This window comes from Medicago sativa, chromosome 4, assembly GCF_051527215.1.
Source record: "Medicago sativa cultivar Bolivia chromosome 4, Bolivia_mono, whole genome shotgun sequence".
Lineage (NCBI taxonomy): Eukaryota > Viridiplantae > Streptophyta > Magnoliopsida > Fabales > Fabaceae > Medicago > Medicago sativa.
Window position 1 is genome coordinate 72,466,011 of NC_140752.1, and position 15,233 is coordinate 72,481,243.

The following is a 15,233-nucleotide window of genomic DNA, read 5'->3' on the forward strand; positions in this document are numbered from 1 at the left end:
TATACAATCAGATACCAAATAATTAGGAGTTGAGATTTAATTGATATCTATTGTTCATGTAAAAAAAAATAGTTATTTGATTCGTAAAAATAGTCGTTAATTTATTGGTATAGTGAACAAATATCAAAATAGTTCGATTATGAATGTACCGTAGAGGGCTAGAGGTCCCGTCATTTCTTTTCATTATTATTTTTAATAAGTAAATAAAAATGTAACAATTAATTATCATTATCATTTGTCATTAAAAAAATATTACTATGTTTTGGGTTTGTCTAACATATGCAATATTGCACATGTTAAAACAACTAAAAGTAGTAATATTTTATTGAAAAACCACAACTATTTATTCAAAAACTACATATTTAATATAAAATGAACAAGTTCTAAGACAAAGTTACGATTTTAAACTTTTTAATATGTGCAAATTTGCACATGATAGAAAAACCCATATGCTTTTGGTGATCAATAAAGGTATTAGGTATATTAATTCAGCTTTACGTTATATATTTGCATTTCATGTAATGTTTCATGGCATGCATTTGAGATTTTGTGCACTCCATCATTTGTTTTTATAAGTTGATTGATTAAAAATGTAAAAACAGTTTTGTACCAAAAAAGATGTAAAAATTAAACTGAAAACAGGTTTTATAAAACCAAACATTTTAGTTTTAAATTATAGAAACGATTTTACTTTTTGTGGTTATAAATTGCTAAAGAAAAATGCTGACCATTCAAAGAAGGCAGTGACATGTGGGATACATATATATATATGATTGATTAGTTGCTTCCTCTCATTATAATATTGATTGTTTCCCTATAGGGAGTTGGTTCAATGCTCTAAAATCCAATGAAAATTATAAAACCATTTGTTTGGTAAAAGGAAGATGAGTGGAAAGAACTCAAGATTAGTTGGAGAACTCTTTTAATTTACAATTTATTTTAATGCCTGCATATAAACCAAAGATAATAGTGCCAAAATTTCTGTTACATCAAAACGAAGATTATTATATTTTTGGTACAAATTAGATTAGGATTTTGATGGTTCAGACTTATGATCAATGAGAATCATTTTGGCAATACATGACTACTTAGGGCGTAGCTAGCTACTGCAGTGTATAAGACCATTCACAATGCAGCACTTCATTTGGATGTTTAAACTGGTTTCGACTGTACACATCGTTCGTTTTATAATTAATACTTAATTAATAAGCACACAATCTCTTCAACCCAGCACCTCTAAATAATTATTAATTGGGTCCCTACAATAACTCTATATCATTAAATTTTAACAATAATTTATATATTCATTCTTTTTTAGTTTGGTAAGATTTATATATTCATTCATAATTATATAATTTTAAAATATTGAAGTAATTTTACAAAAAAAAAATATATTGAAGTAATTTAATTATAAATTATAAAAAAAGTTAAAACTTGAAAAAATAATATAAAATAAATGATGGTAAATTATTTGTTGTTTTGTTTAAATCCAATCACTGTATGTTTGTTTTGTTTTTCTTTCCATTCAGATAGGTAAATTATTTGTTATTTTAAAAAAGTTTTTGTTGAAAATTTAATGTTGATCGATTAAATATTACTCTTGCAACTAATATATAATTTATTTTTTAATATTAAAATAATACAACAATTGAATAGAGAAAAAAAATATAATTAATTGTACAAGTGGGACTCATAAGTAATAAGAGAAAGAGGGTGTCTATAAAAGCATTCATCTTTATAAGCACCGTAATAATTGGTGTCACAATTAAGGTGCCTATCTAATATGGTGCTAAATAGGGAAAGGTCTCCCCATTGTAGATGGTCTAGATTTGTACTTGGATTGGATTTTTGGATATTAAGCACCAAATTACAATGGCGGTGTAGTCAATGTTGCGATTGGAGAAGCTATAAGGCATCATCATCATGAAGTTATTCTCACACCCTCACCTAAAAATGGAATAGTTGATTAGTTCTTCAATTAATTAATTTAATATTTAGAACTAGGATATTGAGTCGACAATAGAAAAAAGATTCTTGTAATTTCTTGTACACAACATACACAATCCTTTTTCAATTAAGGGTTGACTATGAATTGCATGGCATCATTATTCTTTCAAATGTAGTGGTACACGTACAATGAGCAATATACATACCGTTTTTTACGACAACAGACTACATACCTAGTGTTTGTCAATATATATATATATATATAGGGTTTTGCTAGAAGCCACCTATGAAGGTGTCTTTTAGCAATCCACACCTCAAGGTGTGATTTCCACTTTTTAGTTATAACTTTGCTAAAAGACACCTTCATAAAAATTAGTTGGTGTCTTTTAGCAGATGCTCATAGAATAACTTGCTAAAAGACACCTTCATAAAATGTGTCTTCTAGCAAAACCCATACATAAATATATATATATATATATATATATATATATATATATATATATATATATATTGTTTCGTTCCAATCTTAAGTACACCACCTTATTATATTCTAACTTTTATCCGCTTTGGATGCAAATCATTCACGATTTTCTTTTTAATAAAATGTGTTTAGTTGGGTTGAGAAGTGTGAATGTTGTATATAAACTGCTATTGACTCCCAAGTAATGTGGGACTTTAAGGTGTGTCATAATATTTTCCTCAATCAAGTCTGACTTGGAGTTGGTGGGTCCGATATTCACATAAGGCGCCAATGTTCTGCTGGATCGATGATGATTTTTCTACAGACCTTCAAGTGGTGAAGCTTGATCTGAACCCTTGTCTTATGCCCAAATGGTAAATGAAGGATACTTCAGGAACTCATGTTCACAATAGTGACGGTGGACTAGTAGTAGTATCTCTTTGGCCCTTTGGATAGTGATGGTCGCTGGATGGCCTCATTTGATGGCTTGACGAACCCATGACTTCAACCCCAGAGGTGGGGGTGTACCTGCAAACACTCTGACACTCAAGTCAACAAGGGTTGTGGGTGATAGGTTTTTAGGTTAAAAAAGTGTGTATATGGAAAGAGGCTTTGAGTTAGCCTTCATAGTGGGTGGTTGACTAGGTTACAAGGGTCACTGTAGACCCTAAAACCCTAAACCTTAAAACACTACCTTTGACAATTGTCTTCTTGGGTAGTGTAGACATATTGTGATTTGATCTTATCAGTGGTCTTTGTACAATTTGAAAATCCTTGTACAATTAGTGATCCTTGTACAAACTGACGCTCTTTGTACAATCAGGGGTTCTTATACCATCTTCTATGTGGCAGGTTTCAAATTTAAAATGACTACTTACGCATATTTTATTCGATTTGTTTTTGAATCCAAGCCTAATTTTAAAGATATATATTTTATCAACAATGTTATAAATCAAGTACTCGATCAATTTTATTTTAAATCAATACTGAATAATACATCTATGAGCTCTAGTTTTTAGAATGATGAATTTAAATTTATCAACTAAACATTAAACTTCCACATAAATCATTTTTAACTGAGTTTAATTAATATAGGATACAAATGCATATATTTTATGACTTAAATGACTAATTTATAAAAAAAAAAAAAAAAAACTTAAAAAACTAACTTACTATAAACATTTAACTTAAAGAGCGTGTATGATATTTGACTTAATATAAACTATGATAATGTTTTCGTGTGCTATTACTTTCTATGTGATGTGTGCGTGTGATGTTTTCCTAACACAAAATTTTTATTCCTAACACAAATTTTTTACTTTCCATTAAAAAAAAATATAACTTTTCACTCATTTACATTTATTTAAAAATCAATAATTATTATTAAACACTCGTTCAACACTTTTTTTTTTTTTCTTTCTCAGTCTTCTAATCACATTGCAAATTTACCGTATCTATCATATATATATTTTTTTTATCTTTCTTATGTTGTATATACCTCTAAGGTGTCCATCAAACATTTTCAATAAAAACTTGAATTGCTTTTCTAAAACATGATAAAAAAAACAACACATGATCAAGCGGTCGATGTCATTGTTAATTATGTAATACATATTCGATGTTTTCAGAGTTTTCAGAAAGGCTTTAGACCATGAAAAGTGAGCTTCACACTGCCTAATAATTGCCACGTGGACACCTACCCTAGTTGGTAGTTAAAGTTAGTTGCTGATGTGTTTACTCTTAGCCGTTGCCATCTCATCAGTGTAAAATATGAAAAGGTGGCAATAAACAAACATACGTATGTGCCTTATTGTGCCTTGTTCTTCTTGTACAAGTGAAGCTCACGTTGAAATTTTGCATATTCTTAGTTGGAAATTCATCCCTTAATAAACTGTTCATTGGAAAATAAGTATGACTAATTTCTACGTCCACCCTTTTAATGGAAAATTATGATTCGACATGCATCATTATTATTTTACATAGTTAATATATATAGGAAAATATGGGATAGTGAAAATTTACTGTCACTAACATAATGGTTTTTCTTTTCTTTCTTAAATATAAACATACACTTATTAAAAAAATATAAACATGCATCATTATTATTTTATATAGTTAATATATATAATTTTTTTATAAAATGATAGCATTATAAAACTTAACAAAGTCTTAGAAAGCATAGACATTCCAAACATCACCGTACTATATATATAACAAAGCTCCTATGCTATTTAGCCAAGTTAGTTCCAACATACTTGTACTATAAGTCTATATACCGTAATACATTCTTCATTTCAAACACTCCTAGGTATGGAGTCATTTACTCTCTTTTGTAATCATCGTAACTATTCCTTAAACTAAACTCTTTTAATCTATATATCCTTTATGTCTGTGCAGTGCTACTGCTGGTGATGATGGGGAGAGCACCATGCTGTGATGAAAGTGGTTTGAAGAAGGGACCTTGGACACCAGAAGAGGACAGAATATTGGTGAATCACATTAAGAAACATGGCCATGGAAGTTGGAGAGCACTTCCAAAGCTAGCAGGATTAAATAGGTGTGGGAAGAGTTGCAGACTAAGGTGGACTAACTATTTAAGACCTGATATCAAAAGAGGACAATTCACAGATGAAGAAGAGAAAACAATCATCAATTTGCATGCTGTTCTTGGGAATAAGTAAGTCATTAATTCATCTCCTAATTCAACACTGATTTTGTTGAAGCTCTAAAGTGTAACTTTTGACAAAATTGTAGAGTTCACCGTGATTATGTTAATCTCATCGTCTATCCAAAGATACATGTTAGAAGTTGTTAAAAAAATTTAGTTAAGTTCAAATTGATCGGCAACACCACCCGAGTTCGATATACTTTATTGGCCGATAATAGATTAATTTTTATTTATCTTCTAGCCGAACTCTGGATACTATAGCTAGGGACCTTTTTCCCTAGAAACAAGAGAGGGTTAAGAAAAAGAAATTCTAGATAGATGAATAAATAATGTGAATATGATTTGAATAAAGTTTTAATTATTTGTATTATTATTATTAGGTGGTCAGCTATAGCAGGTCATCTACCAGGAAGGACTGATAATGAAATAAAGAATTTTTGGAACACACATTTAAAGAAAAAGCTTCTTCAAATGGGATTAGATCCAGTGACTCATCGTCCAAGAATTGATCATCTCAATCTTATGACAAATCTTCAACAGCTTCTTGCTGCAAACGTTCTCAATTATTTTCCAAACACTTGGGACACTGCCACTACTAATGCTCTTAGGCTTCAATCTGATGCAACCAAATTCCAATTGCTTCAAAACATGGTTCAAATTCAAGCCCTTAGTACCAATATTCATGCTCCTACCTCAAACTTGCAGTTACTCAATCCATTTGGACAATCTTCATCTTCATCACAGCAAGAAAATTTTCTAAATGAACTTTTAGGATTGAATCAATCCAATTATGCTTCTCAAAATCAGTGCAGCTTTCAAAGCTTTCAAGTACCTCAGATGCAGCAAGTTTTAAGCAATGGATATCAGTTTATGGATAATGGTGGCAGCAGCAACAGTAGTAGTTGCTTGAAGTCTGATCAAAAGGTTGATGAAGTATTTGATGCTACAAATTCTTCTTCGACGGTACCGATAAATTCGCTTCCGAATTTGGTTTCGGTTTCACCAGAATGTTCTGGTGTGAAAGAGATGATGGGAAACAAGGGGAACCAAAATGAGTGTTCCAATCCTTCTTCAACTTCAACTACCTTTGAAATGTTGGGAGATTTCATGTATGAGGATGTGAGCGATGCTTATTGGAAAGATCTCTTAGACTCTTAGAGTAAGTAAACTTTATCATCGGATTCAATTGATATGCATTTAATATATAGATTTTTTACGATATGAATCAACTATAATCATGATTTTTATCATTAAAAATATTTGACTTCAATCATTTATACCTTAATAGTCTAGCACTAGAACACTTCACACAAAAGTGCATCAAAATTATTATTATTATTATTATTATTATTATTATTAAAAAGACGGGCACTCACGTGTCTATCTTTTCGCTCTTTTTATTGTGCTAACACATGTAGATTATCAACGATATTTTCTAGAAATTTTGTGTGTAAATTACAAATGATGTTTACTATAATTTTTTGATATAGATTAAAATTATTATAAGTATAGATATTTGTGTTTCAAATGTAACAAACTCAACAAATCATAATTATATTTTTCAATGACAACAATAATATAAAAAATATTCCTTAAAAAAAATAATATAACAAAAATTCTTATCTTTTTTAATAACACCGACAATATAACATTATTATAGGAAAATTTGTTTAAGGGTATAATTGGAATAAAAAAAACAGTCCAAAGTCTCATATTTTCTTTATATATGGTATAAATTATTATTATTATTATCATTATAACTACACTAATGCTTATTATAAATTTAAATGTTAAATACATTTTAGTCATAATTATCTCAATTTTTGTTCTTATAGTCTCCTTTTAGTCTTTACAAAATTGTATAATTTCAAAGACTAAAACCATACAGTTTTGTGATTTGTAAAAACTGTAAAGTGGGGCATGTAAACTTATAAAATAAAAAAATGTAAATTTTATAGACTCTTATATTTAATCCAAAATTTATTTTCTTTAACAAGTTTATTTATTTGTGGCATTAGCTAAATAATTTTTCTCTCCCTGTGTTTGCAGCCAAGATCATACCTTGCAACCATAATACTCCAAAGTCTCGTAAAGAAGACGGCATTCAAGATTTATCTCAGTTTGCGATAATGGGAATTATTGATCTTTAGTTCATTTATGTATTGGTTCATATGTACGTATCTGAAGATGGATTGATTTTTTGGATTCGCATTGTAAAAAGCTTCCCATTTGTATAGACATGTTATAATACAAGATGGAGATTTTAATTAATTTGTTTTTTTATGGGGAGGTTTTAATTAATTTGTTTTTTTAGGGAGGATTTTAATTATTTTGTTTTACAGCATACAATATATTTATCATGTATCAGTTGCAGCACAAAATTCAGATCACTGAACAATTAGGTTTCCTACTTCAATAATAATTGGTATTATGTAAACTTGCTAATAATAGAGTCTTTATATTTTGAAAGGCTTTAAATTCGAGGGTGTAATATGGTTTTGATCCAAATGTGGGCATCAAGGTTTTTTTTTTTTTTTTTATCAAGTAATTTAGTGGCTACATTCACACACTTTATATGTAGAAATAGATAATTTGGGGTCGATCCCCGACCTTTGCACAAAATGTCTCTGATAACTGACCGTTGAACTACACTTATGTGACACATCAAAGTATTATGGCTAGTTTCTAATAATAAGTTTTCTTAAATGGATTAATCTATTATACCATTAACTTAAAATATGTGAGGACATGATATTAAGAGAGTTGGTAACCTAATTTTTCATCAAGAAAATAACATCAGTTACTTTGATTCTTAAAAGTTATGACACACTCAAAAACTAATACATTCATGTAAAAACGGATGTTTTGCTGTCAACTCGATGATTAGTATTATAGTGGGTCCAACGGGTTTAATTCGTGAAAATATATATTAGGGCTGAGAGTTAAACATCTTAAGGTGGGTTAGCAGGGAAAAAAATGCGTGCGTGATCACTTGTACCTAGTCCTTCTTATCTTTTTTTTTTTGGAAGGATAGTCTTTCTTATCTTGTTTCCACATATTAACACACCTAAAGTCAATGGTAGAAAACAAAATACTAAACAAAATGAAGACTTTGAAACTTGAAGAAACGGTAAAAAAAACAATGAGAAAAACACTAACTAAAGACAATTTTTAGTTGTGAAGACAACCCTAAATTAGAGCCGTACGTGAGAGTGACACTATAGTTTTAAGGAAGAAAAAAAAATAAGAAGCTTCTATCTATAACCATGAAGGGAGACAAACTCAAGTCAAACTTCTTAAAAAAATGTTTATCCATTTACTTGTGCAATATAATTCTCGTACACTTGAGACTAATTAGAAAGGATCGACACTGATATATAATTTAGTAAAAAGATTAATTAAGTTAGTATGATCTTGTCAAAAAAAAAGGTTAGTATGATCTTAATTTCTTAAAACGTGTTGATACATCTATGATATCTACTATTTGGTAAAAAGATGAGTTTTCGTTATCCGTTAGGTGAGACTATTGTTTATTTTCATCCAACAAGCAAGAAAAAAGAATTCATATATCTTATTACTTCATCAATGTATCCAATAAGATGGAAGTAAAAATCTACTCATGAGTCGTGAACTAGATCAATTGTTTTTCTTTTAAAATTTTACTAATAAACTACATCAATATTTTGCTGTTGAAAGCACTACATCAATTGTTAATGCCCAGCCTTTTTTGTATTATATTAAATAGACAAAAGTACATCCGTCCTCCATTAACATAATTTTATATAACGTTTTCGTTCTTTATCTTTCTTTTTTTTTTCTTTTGGTCCATTTGTATATGGGTTTTCAAGCATAAAATCTAAAATTTATTTGAAAATAAGAGTGAAGAACCATGTATTTGTACACTAAGAGCTCGTATCGAAATAAATCATAGATTTAAAAGTTGAAAATTAATATGTAAATTGATCCAAATTACGAAAATGACGTAAAAAAATATAAATGACGAAATTGTTACATGAAATTAAGTTAAGGGAGTATGTGAGTAATTTTGCCTATTAAATACAAATATTGTTATCCATTGTGATTATTATTTTTTATATTGAAAATAAAAAAAATTAAATAATTGCAAACATCACGAAACTTTTTTTTGCTGACGAAGTGGTAAGTATTACGTGAAACTCGCATATACCACTGCAAGATCTTGGTTTAAAATCAGATGAAGATGTTCCACCTAACAATATCAACATTGTCAATTGAGTTAGGTCATAATTGAAAAAGGGTACAGTATATATGGTATTTCTAACCCAAATACATGGGAGAAAGTAGACAACATGGACAGAAAGATTAATAAAAGAGTAATATTTCTAACCCACAGTTCGATCACTAAAGACAATAAGTACCCTTCACCGAAGTCAAAAATCGCCTCCTAGAGGATACCTTAGTTAATATGATCCACCAAGGTACCCATCACAACACTAACATGCATGCATCCATTATTTATAATTGAATGGACATGTGTATAGAAGGCAGGTAGACACTAGATAATATATAGTTTCAAAATGGAGAAAATTTGGAACATTTTAATTCTAAGTGCAGTTTGTGTTTAGGTTCACTGGAACATTTAAATTTTAAGTGTGGTTTGTGTTTTGATTCATGAGTTAGTTTTGAAGGAAAAAAGTAAAGATTTTTTCTACAATAGCCTTAAAGATCGTGGGTAATTTATCCAACAACCAATTAAAATTAGCAATAAGAGTAAATTTGCAATTGAAGTACAAATTAGTTTGTTGGTTTCACTTACAAATTGACTCATATATGACTAATTTCCATTGGTTGTTTGGAAAAATACCCAATATTCTTCAAATGTAGTCTAGACCTGACCAAAATTTAATTGATTCAGTTGTTGTAGAGATTGAGTGTTAAATAAGCATGATTAAAAGATTATTAGGGACTAATAAATTTATATTGTATCATTAGTGATTAAATATATTAAATTGATATAATGGATGATGACTAATAAATTTGATATTTAAATATTAGGGACTGAAAGCCCTCATTTGAATTGGGATGACATAAACAAGGAACAAATGGTGGAAAAAGAATAGTTGGATTTGAATCAACATCACATACACTTTGCTACCAACATGATGATATGGAGAACCACAACCAAAGCCAAAAAAATTCTAAACAATATTACAAGCCCATTTCTTATAAAATCTATATTTCTATATAGAAACAAAAAAAAAACATAAAGAAAACAATTGCAAACAAATGAATGTTGTTCAATCAATATGCACACAAATTTGAATTGAATGTTGTTTCTATTTCTGGTTGCTACCACCTTTCTTCTTGAGCAAGCTTCCAAATTTTCCAAGCAAAGCTTTCTTCTTCTTCTTCAACTGTTGTTGTTGTTCTTCTTTTACTGGTGAGCTTCCACCATTATCAATGTTCTCTATAACAGTGGTTCCATTTATCTTATCAAAGCTCTCGCCATCACCACCTTCTTCTGTCTTTGACTCAGTTTCCTCTTCCAATGATTTAGCCTCTGGAAGTTCTCTCTCTGGTGAGAAAGAGAACTCCTTTTTCTCAATCGTGCAACTCTCCCACATTTTGAATTCTACTTCTTCTGGATCATCCCTTTCTTTGCTCTCATCTTCCTTTGGTTTTCCATTCATTTTCACAGGTTTAGGAGATTCGATTTTCTCATCAGCGTTGTCATTCAAGATCATACTTTCTTCTAGTAAGCTATGTTTGAGTTCTTCCTGATTGAGGGAAAGCTCAACAACCTTTGGAATTTCCTCTCCTCCATATCCATGACCATTCTCTTCAGAAAATTCAACGACTTTAGGAAGCAAATCGTAGTCCTTTTCGCTGTCCGAAAGATCACCATTTTCATGCTCAGTGTGATTTCTGGTTGTAGCTTCATCCAGTAACTTTGACAACTCCTCCACCTTCTTAATAGATTCGGCTTCCCTAGCTCGGAGTTCATCGTTTTCTTGAAAAAGATTCTGCATTTCATTCTCTTTGTCCAATATATTCTCCTTCAGTTTCACGTTCTCAGACGTTACTTCCTTTAGAGCTTCCTGCAGATGGATAGCCTCGGTCTCAACTTCCTTCAGATTTTCCTTCAACTGAGCTTCTTCGTCCCTATTGGCATTTGATTCTTCCTCAGTTTGTTTAAGCAAATAAACCAATCTATTTATTTCTTTTTCCGCGGCCGCATTCTCTTCTTCAGTTTTCTTTAGGCTGCTGACTAGATCAAGCTCTCTCTGATCCCACTCAGCCTTCGAGTTCTCAAACACATTCTTAGAATTTTCAATACTGTATATGAGAACATCAATTTCATGCCGCGCTTCATCAAGCATTGACTCATATTTTTCATTAGTACCTTTTAAGACTAACTTCAAATCTTCAATCTGGTTCTCATAGCTTTCCCTTTCAGCTTGGTTGCTTAGAAAATTCTCTTTGGCTTCTCTAGATTCTGCAGATACTTCATGTAATGCAGAAGCTAAGCTTTCCATTGCCTTTTTGCTTTTTTCTTCTTCTTCCCTAGAATTCTCCAATTCATTGATGAGTTTGTTTTTCTCTTCTAATAGGGTCTGCACATGAGAGGCTGCAAGCTGCTCATTGTTCAAAGCCTGATCTTTCTCTTCCTTAACTGCCTCAAGTTCGGATTCAAGAGCCTCAATCTTCTTTGACTTTTCAAGATTTTCTTCCTTAGCCATAAGAAGACGGCGTTCTGAATCCTCAAGATCGGCTTTTTGTCTCACAATTGTCATTTCTAACAATCCCACCTTCTCTTTAAGAGTAGCAGCTACAGATTCTGCGTCATGCAACAGATCATTGCTTTCTTCTAGCTGCTTCATTACAGATTCCAAGGATTCTGATGCAGATCTCTCCAACTTGTTTGATTCTTCAACCCTCATTTCTAGTTCCTTAACTTTCTTTTTCCACTCCTCAAGCAGACTGTTTGCATAAGATTCAGCCGTCCTTGAGGTTTCAAGTTCTACATTAAGCTGTTCAATCTTAGTTTCTTTCTCTGTCAACCTCTCATCATAACTCATTCCCTTGTCGAGTTCTTTCTTGAGAGCTTCTATCTCTGCTTTCAACTTCAATATAAGGTTATTATCACTGGCTTTTGTTTCTTGTGTTGAATCTAGCAAGGCCTTCAACTGTGTCAATTCAGCTGCATAAATTTCTACTTTCTCAGCATGAACCTCGGCAACTTTAGCTGCATCATCAGCGTGATTTAATGCCTGGTTCTTAGCATCACACATCATGGTGAGTTCTTGTTTAACCCGCTCAAGCTCCTCAGTGGTTGAGGCAAGAGTGGCCACATCCAAGGCATGCTGGTTCCTCACACTTTCAAGCTCTTTTTGCCATTCTTCTTCCTTCTTATTCACAGTTTCAATTCCAGCCTGTTCCAATTCAACAGCTCGGAATTTTTCGATCTCGGATTCCTCTTTAGCCTGCTTTTGAGCCACCAATGCTGCCTGGAGCTTCTCATTTGCTTCCTCGGCCACTCTTTGTGCTTCTTTCAACTCATCAATAGCTTTTACCTTCTCCTTCTCAGCTTGAAGGATCTGCTCCTTTGCTTTCTTTAGATCTTCTTGAGCTACATTCAACTGATTCTGCAACTCTGAACCCTTTGCAGCTCTTGGAGCTTGTTTCTGAATAAAACCAAGCAATACATAATAAGTACAAATCAAGTGCAGATGCCTTTCAAAAGAGAGCATGATAAAATAAAAGATTTTATTGTATTAATAATCAAGAATAAATCATGAATCAGAAGACCTGCTTTCCCAATCAAGAGTCGAATTTTACTATAAATAGTATGATACATTACAAATATAAATATGACATTTTTAAGTAAAAACAAGTGACATGGGAAAGTTTTAAGCTAATATATCATCTACTAATATGAAGCACGGACACTCCTCGGATTAGGCGTGTCCCGGTGTAGGACACGTGTCGTGTCCGACACCGACACGACACCGACACTTGTAATTACACTGAATTATGTGACTTTTTCCAATTATTAGCTGTGTCGGCGTGTCAGTGTCCGTGTCGTGTCCGGTGTCCGTGTCCGTATCCGTGCTTCATAATATCAATAATTCAAGATTCAAGTCATAAACCAAATGGCAAAAGAGAAGTGTCTAGCTATACAAAATTGACAGCAAAAAAGAAGTGGTTGGCTATACTAAGTTTAGCCAGAGATTCGTTAGAATGGTTCATAGTGAATTGAACTCGAGATGAGATTCAGGTTAAAAATAGATACACACTAGATATTTGAATCAACTGGATTTAGTTTTCTATCGAATCGAGATATGACTCGGATGAATTGTAAAATACTGTTAAACATAAGGCAGGAACATCTTCAGCGGCTTCCAACCAATCCAACCAAATAATAGACATTACAGAATGAAAGGCAAGAATTCGTGCATTATTTAAAATCTTGAAGTCCCCACAAAAATGTCAAATTATTAGCATTAACTAGCTGAGTAACACGTCCTTGCACATCTCAGATGTTTCCTTATCACACTTTTCAGTAGACTTGAGATGTTAGGAAGTTCAAACGCTTCGTCCCAAAAATAGTAATTGAAATGAAGGAAAACACTTCAAATGCATCAATTTGACAGTAAAGACAAACAAAACTGAATATCAAAGAAAGAGAGTACACTAAATGCAATCTATTATGGCTTACATCAGGTGGGGTGGCGGTAGCTTTTGCTGATTTCCGCTCAACAGCTGGCTTTGAATTCACAGATCGTGGCGATTTTTCCACAGAAAGACGTGAATTTTGCAACGGAGATGGCGACTCGGATGCTGATTTGGTCACTGGTTTGCTAACTTTATTTACTTTTGGTGTTGCCGGTGGTGCTTTGTTGGAACTGTCGGATGGTTTCGATCTATCAAATTCATAATGTCAACAATATCAGATCAACAAACCATTAAAAGTAACACACCATTCAAGATAACAAAACACAATTGTTGTATTCAATTTCCAATCAAATAGATGGATCTAAGCCACAAGAAAACAATTCTTATTTCAAATTAAGCATCCAGAATCATTGGAAACAACAGCAGATAGATAGTGATACAAAATTTACAAATCAACAATGTATTGTAAATAAGGCTAACCAAGCTTAATTGTACAAAATCAATACTGAATAAGAAACAAATATGATCAATAAACTAAAAATGTAAACCCAATTTTTGAATTGTACATAGAAAGCATATAGTAACACAAAACACCAAAATTTCAACAGATGAACATAAGAGAAAAACACATAACTATGAAAGATTAAAAATTTAGTCAAAATCATACCATAGCATATCATAATTACTAGATCAAACCTCCTCAAGCAAAAAACAAATTACACCGACAAAAAGTAAAACAAAAAAAAAATGGTGCTTAGAATAGAAGTAACTGAACAACCCAATTCAGATCTTAACAGTATATTCAAACATAGATACTCAAAATCCAAACTTGACTAACCTAGTACTTGATTTTGAAGCCATGGAAGCAAAGTAACAAGTAAAAATATGATTTTTTTTTTTTTGTTGAACTATGAATGGTGAAGTTGAGACATTGTTGTTAAGAAAGAGAAACACAACAACAATTTAGGATGAAAGTAGTAAGTTAGAAGAATAAAGGTTTTTGTGAAATTGGTTTGAAATTATTGGAAGGAGAAGGAATATAATTTACAGAACAGAAACTGAAAAATTGAGTTGGTTTTCATGTGGTTGTTCCAGACAGGCCACATTATCTTTCTTAACCGTTCTTTTTCTGGGGAATTAGTCACTTTAGTCCCTGAATCGGAAGGGATTCGTCACTTTAGTCCCTGAATGAAGATAAATTGCAAAATAGTCCCTGAATGTAGACTTTGTTAGTCAATTTAGTCCCTGAATGCAAACTTCGTTAGTCAATTTAGTCCCTGAATGTAGACTCTGTTAGTCACTTTAGTCCCTGAAATCGACCATGCAGGGACTGTTTTGCAATTTCTCTTCATTCAGGGACTAAAGTGACGAATCATCTCTCATTCAGTGACTAAAGTGACTAATTCCCCTTCTTTTTTCTCTCTCACATTATTATGTTATGTGTGTGTATATTTTAATTTTAATTTTAATTTTAATCTATTTCTATCTGTAGTTTTGAATGGA

The 15,233-nt window shown here is 31.7% G+C and overlaps 2 protein-coding genes across 3 annotated transcripts; one reads left to right on the forward strand and one right to left on the reverse strand.

Moving 5' to 3' along the window:
• The first annotated feature begins 4,644 nt into the window (after positions 1-4,644).
• LOC146931586 (transcription factor MYB41-like) lies at positions 4,645-7,553 on the forward strand. Of its 2 annotated transcripts, XM_085703092.1 has the most exons (4): positions 4,645-4,715; positions 4,805-5,084; positions 5,456-6,234; positions 7,125-7,553. In XM_085703092.1, exons 2-3 carry the CDS (start codon positions 4,819-4,821, stop codon positions 6,231-6,233), a joined length of 1,044 nt encoding a protein of 347 aa, XP_085559218.1. In that variant the 5' UTR covers positions 4,645-4,715; positions 4,805-4,818; the 3' UTR covers position 6,234; positions 7,125-7,553. The 2 variants fall into 2 exon arrangements, with proteins under 2 accessions (XP_085559218.1, XP_085559217.1); XM_085703091.1 differs by having other exon boundaries at positions 4,645-5,084.
• A 2,604-nt stretch (positions 7,554-10,157) lies between these two features.
• On the reverse strand, positions 10,158-14,846 carry LOC146931587 (WEB family protein At3g02930, chloroplastic-like). The gene is made up of 3 exons (XM_085703090.1): positions 14,569-14,846; positions 13,774-13,978; positions 10,158-12,739 (listed from the first exon to the last, which is right to left on the reverse strand). Exons 1-3 carry the CDS (start codon positions 14,589-14,591, stop codon positions 10,391-10,393), a joined length of 2,577 nt encoding a protein of 858 aa, XP_085559216.1. The 5' UTR covers positions 14,592-14,846; the 3' UTR covers positions 10,158-10,390.
• Positions 14,847-15,233: the final 387 nt, after the last annotated feature.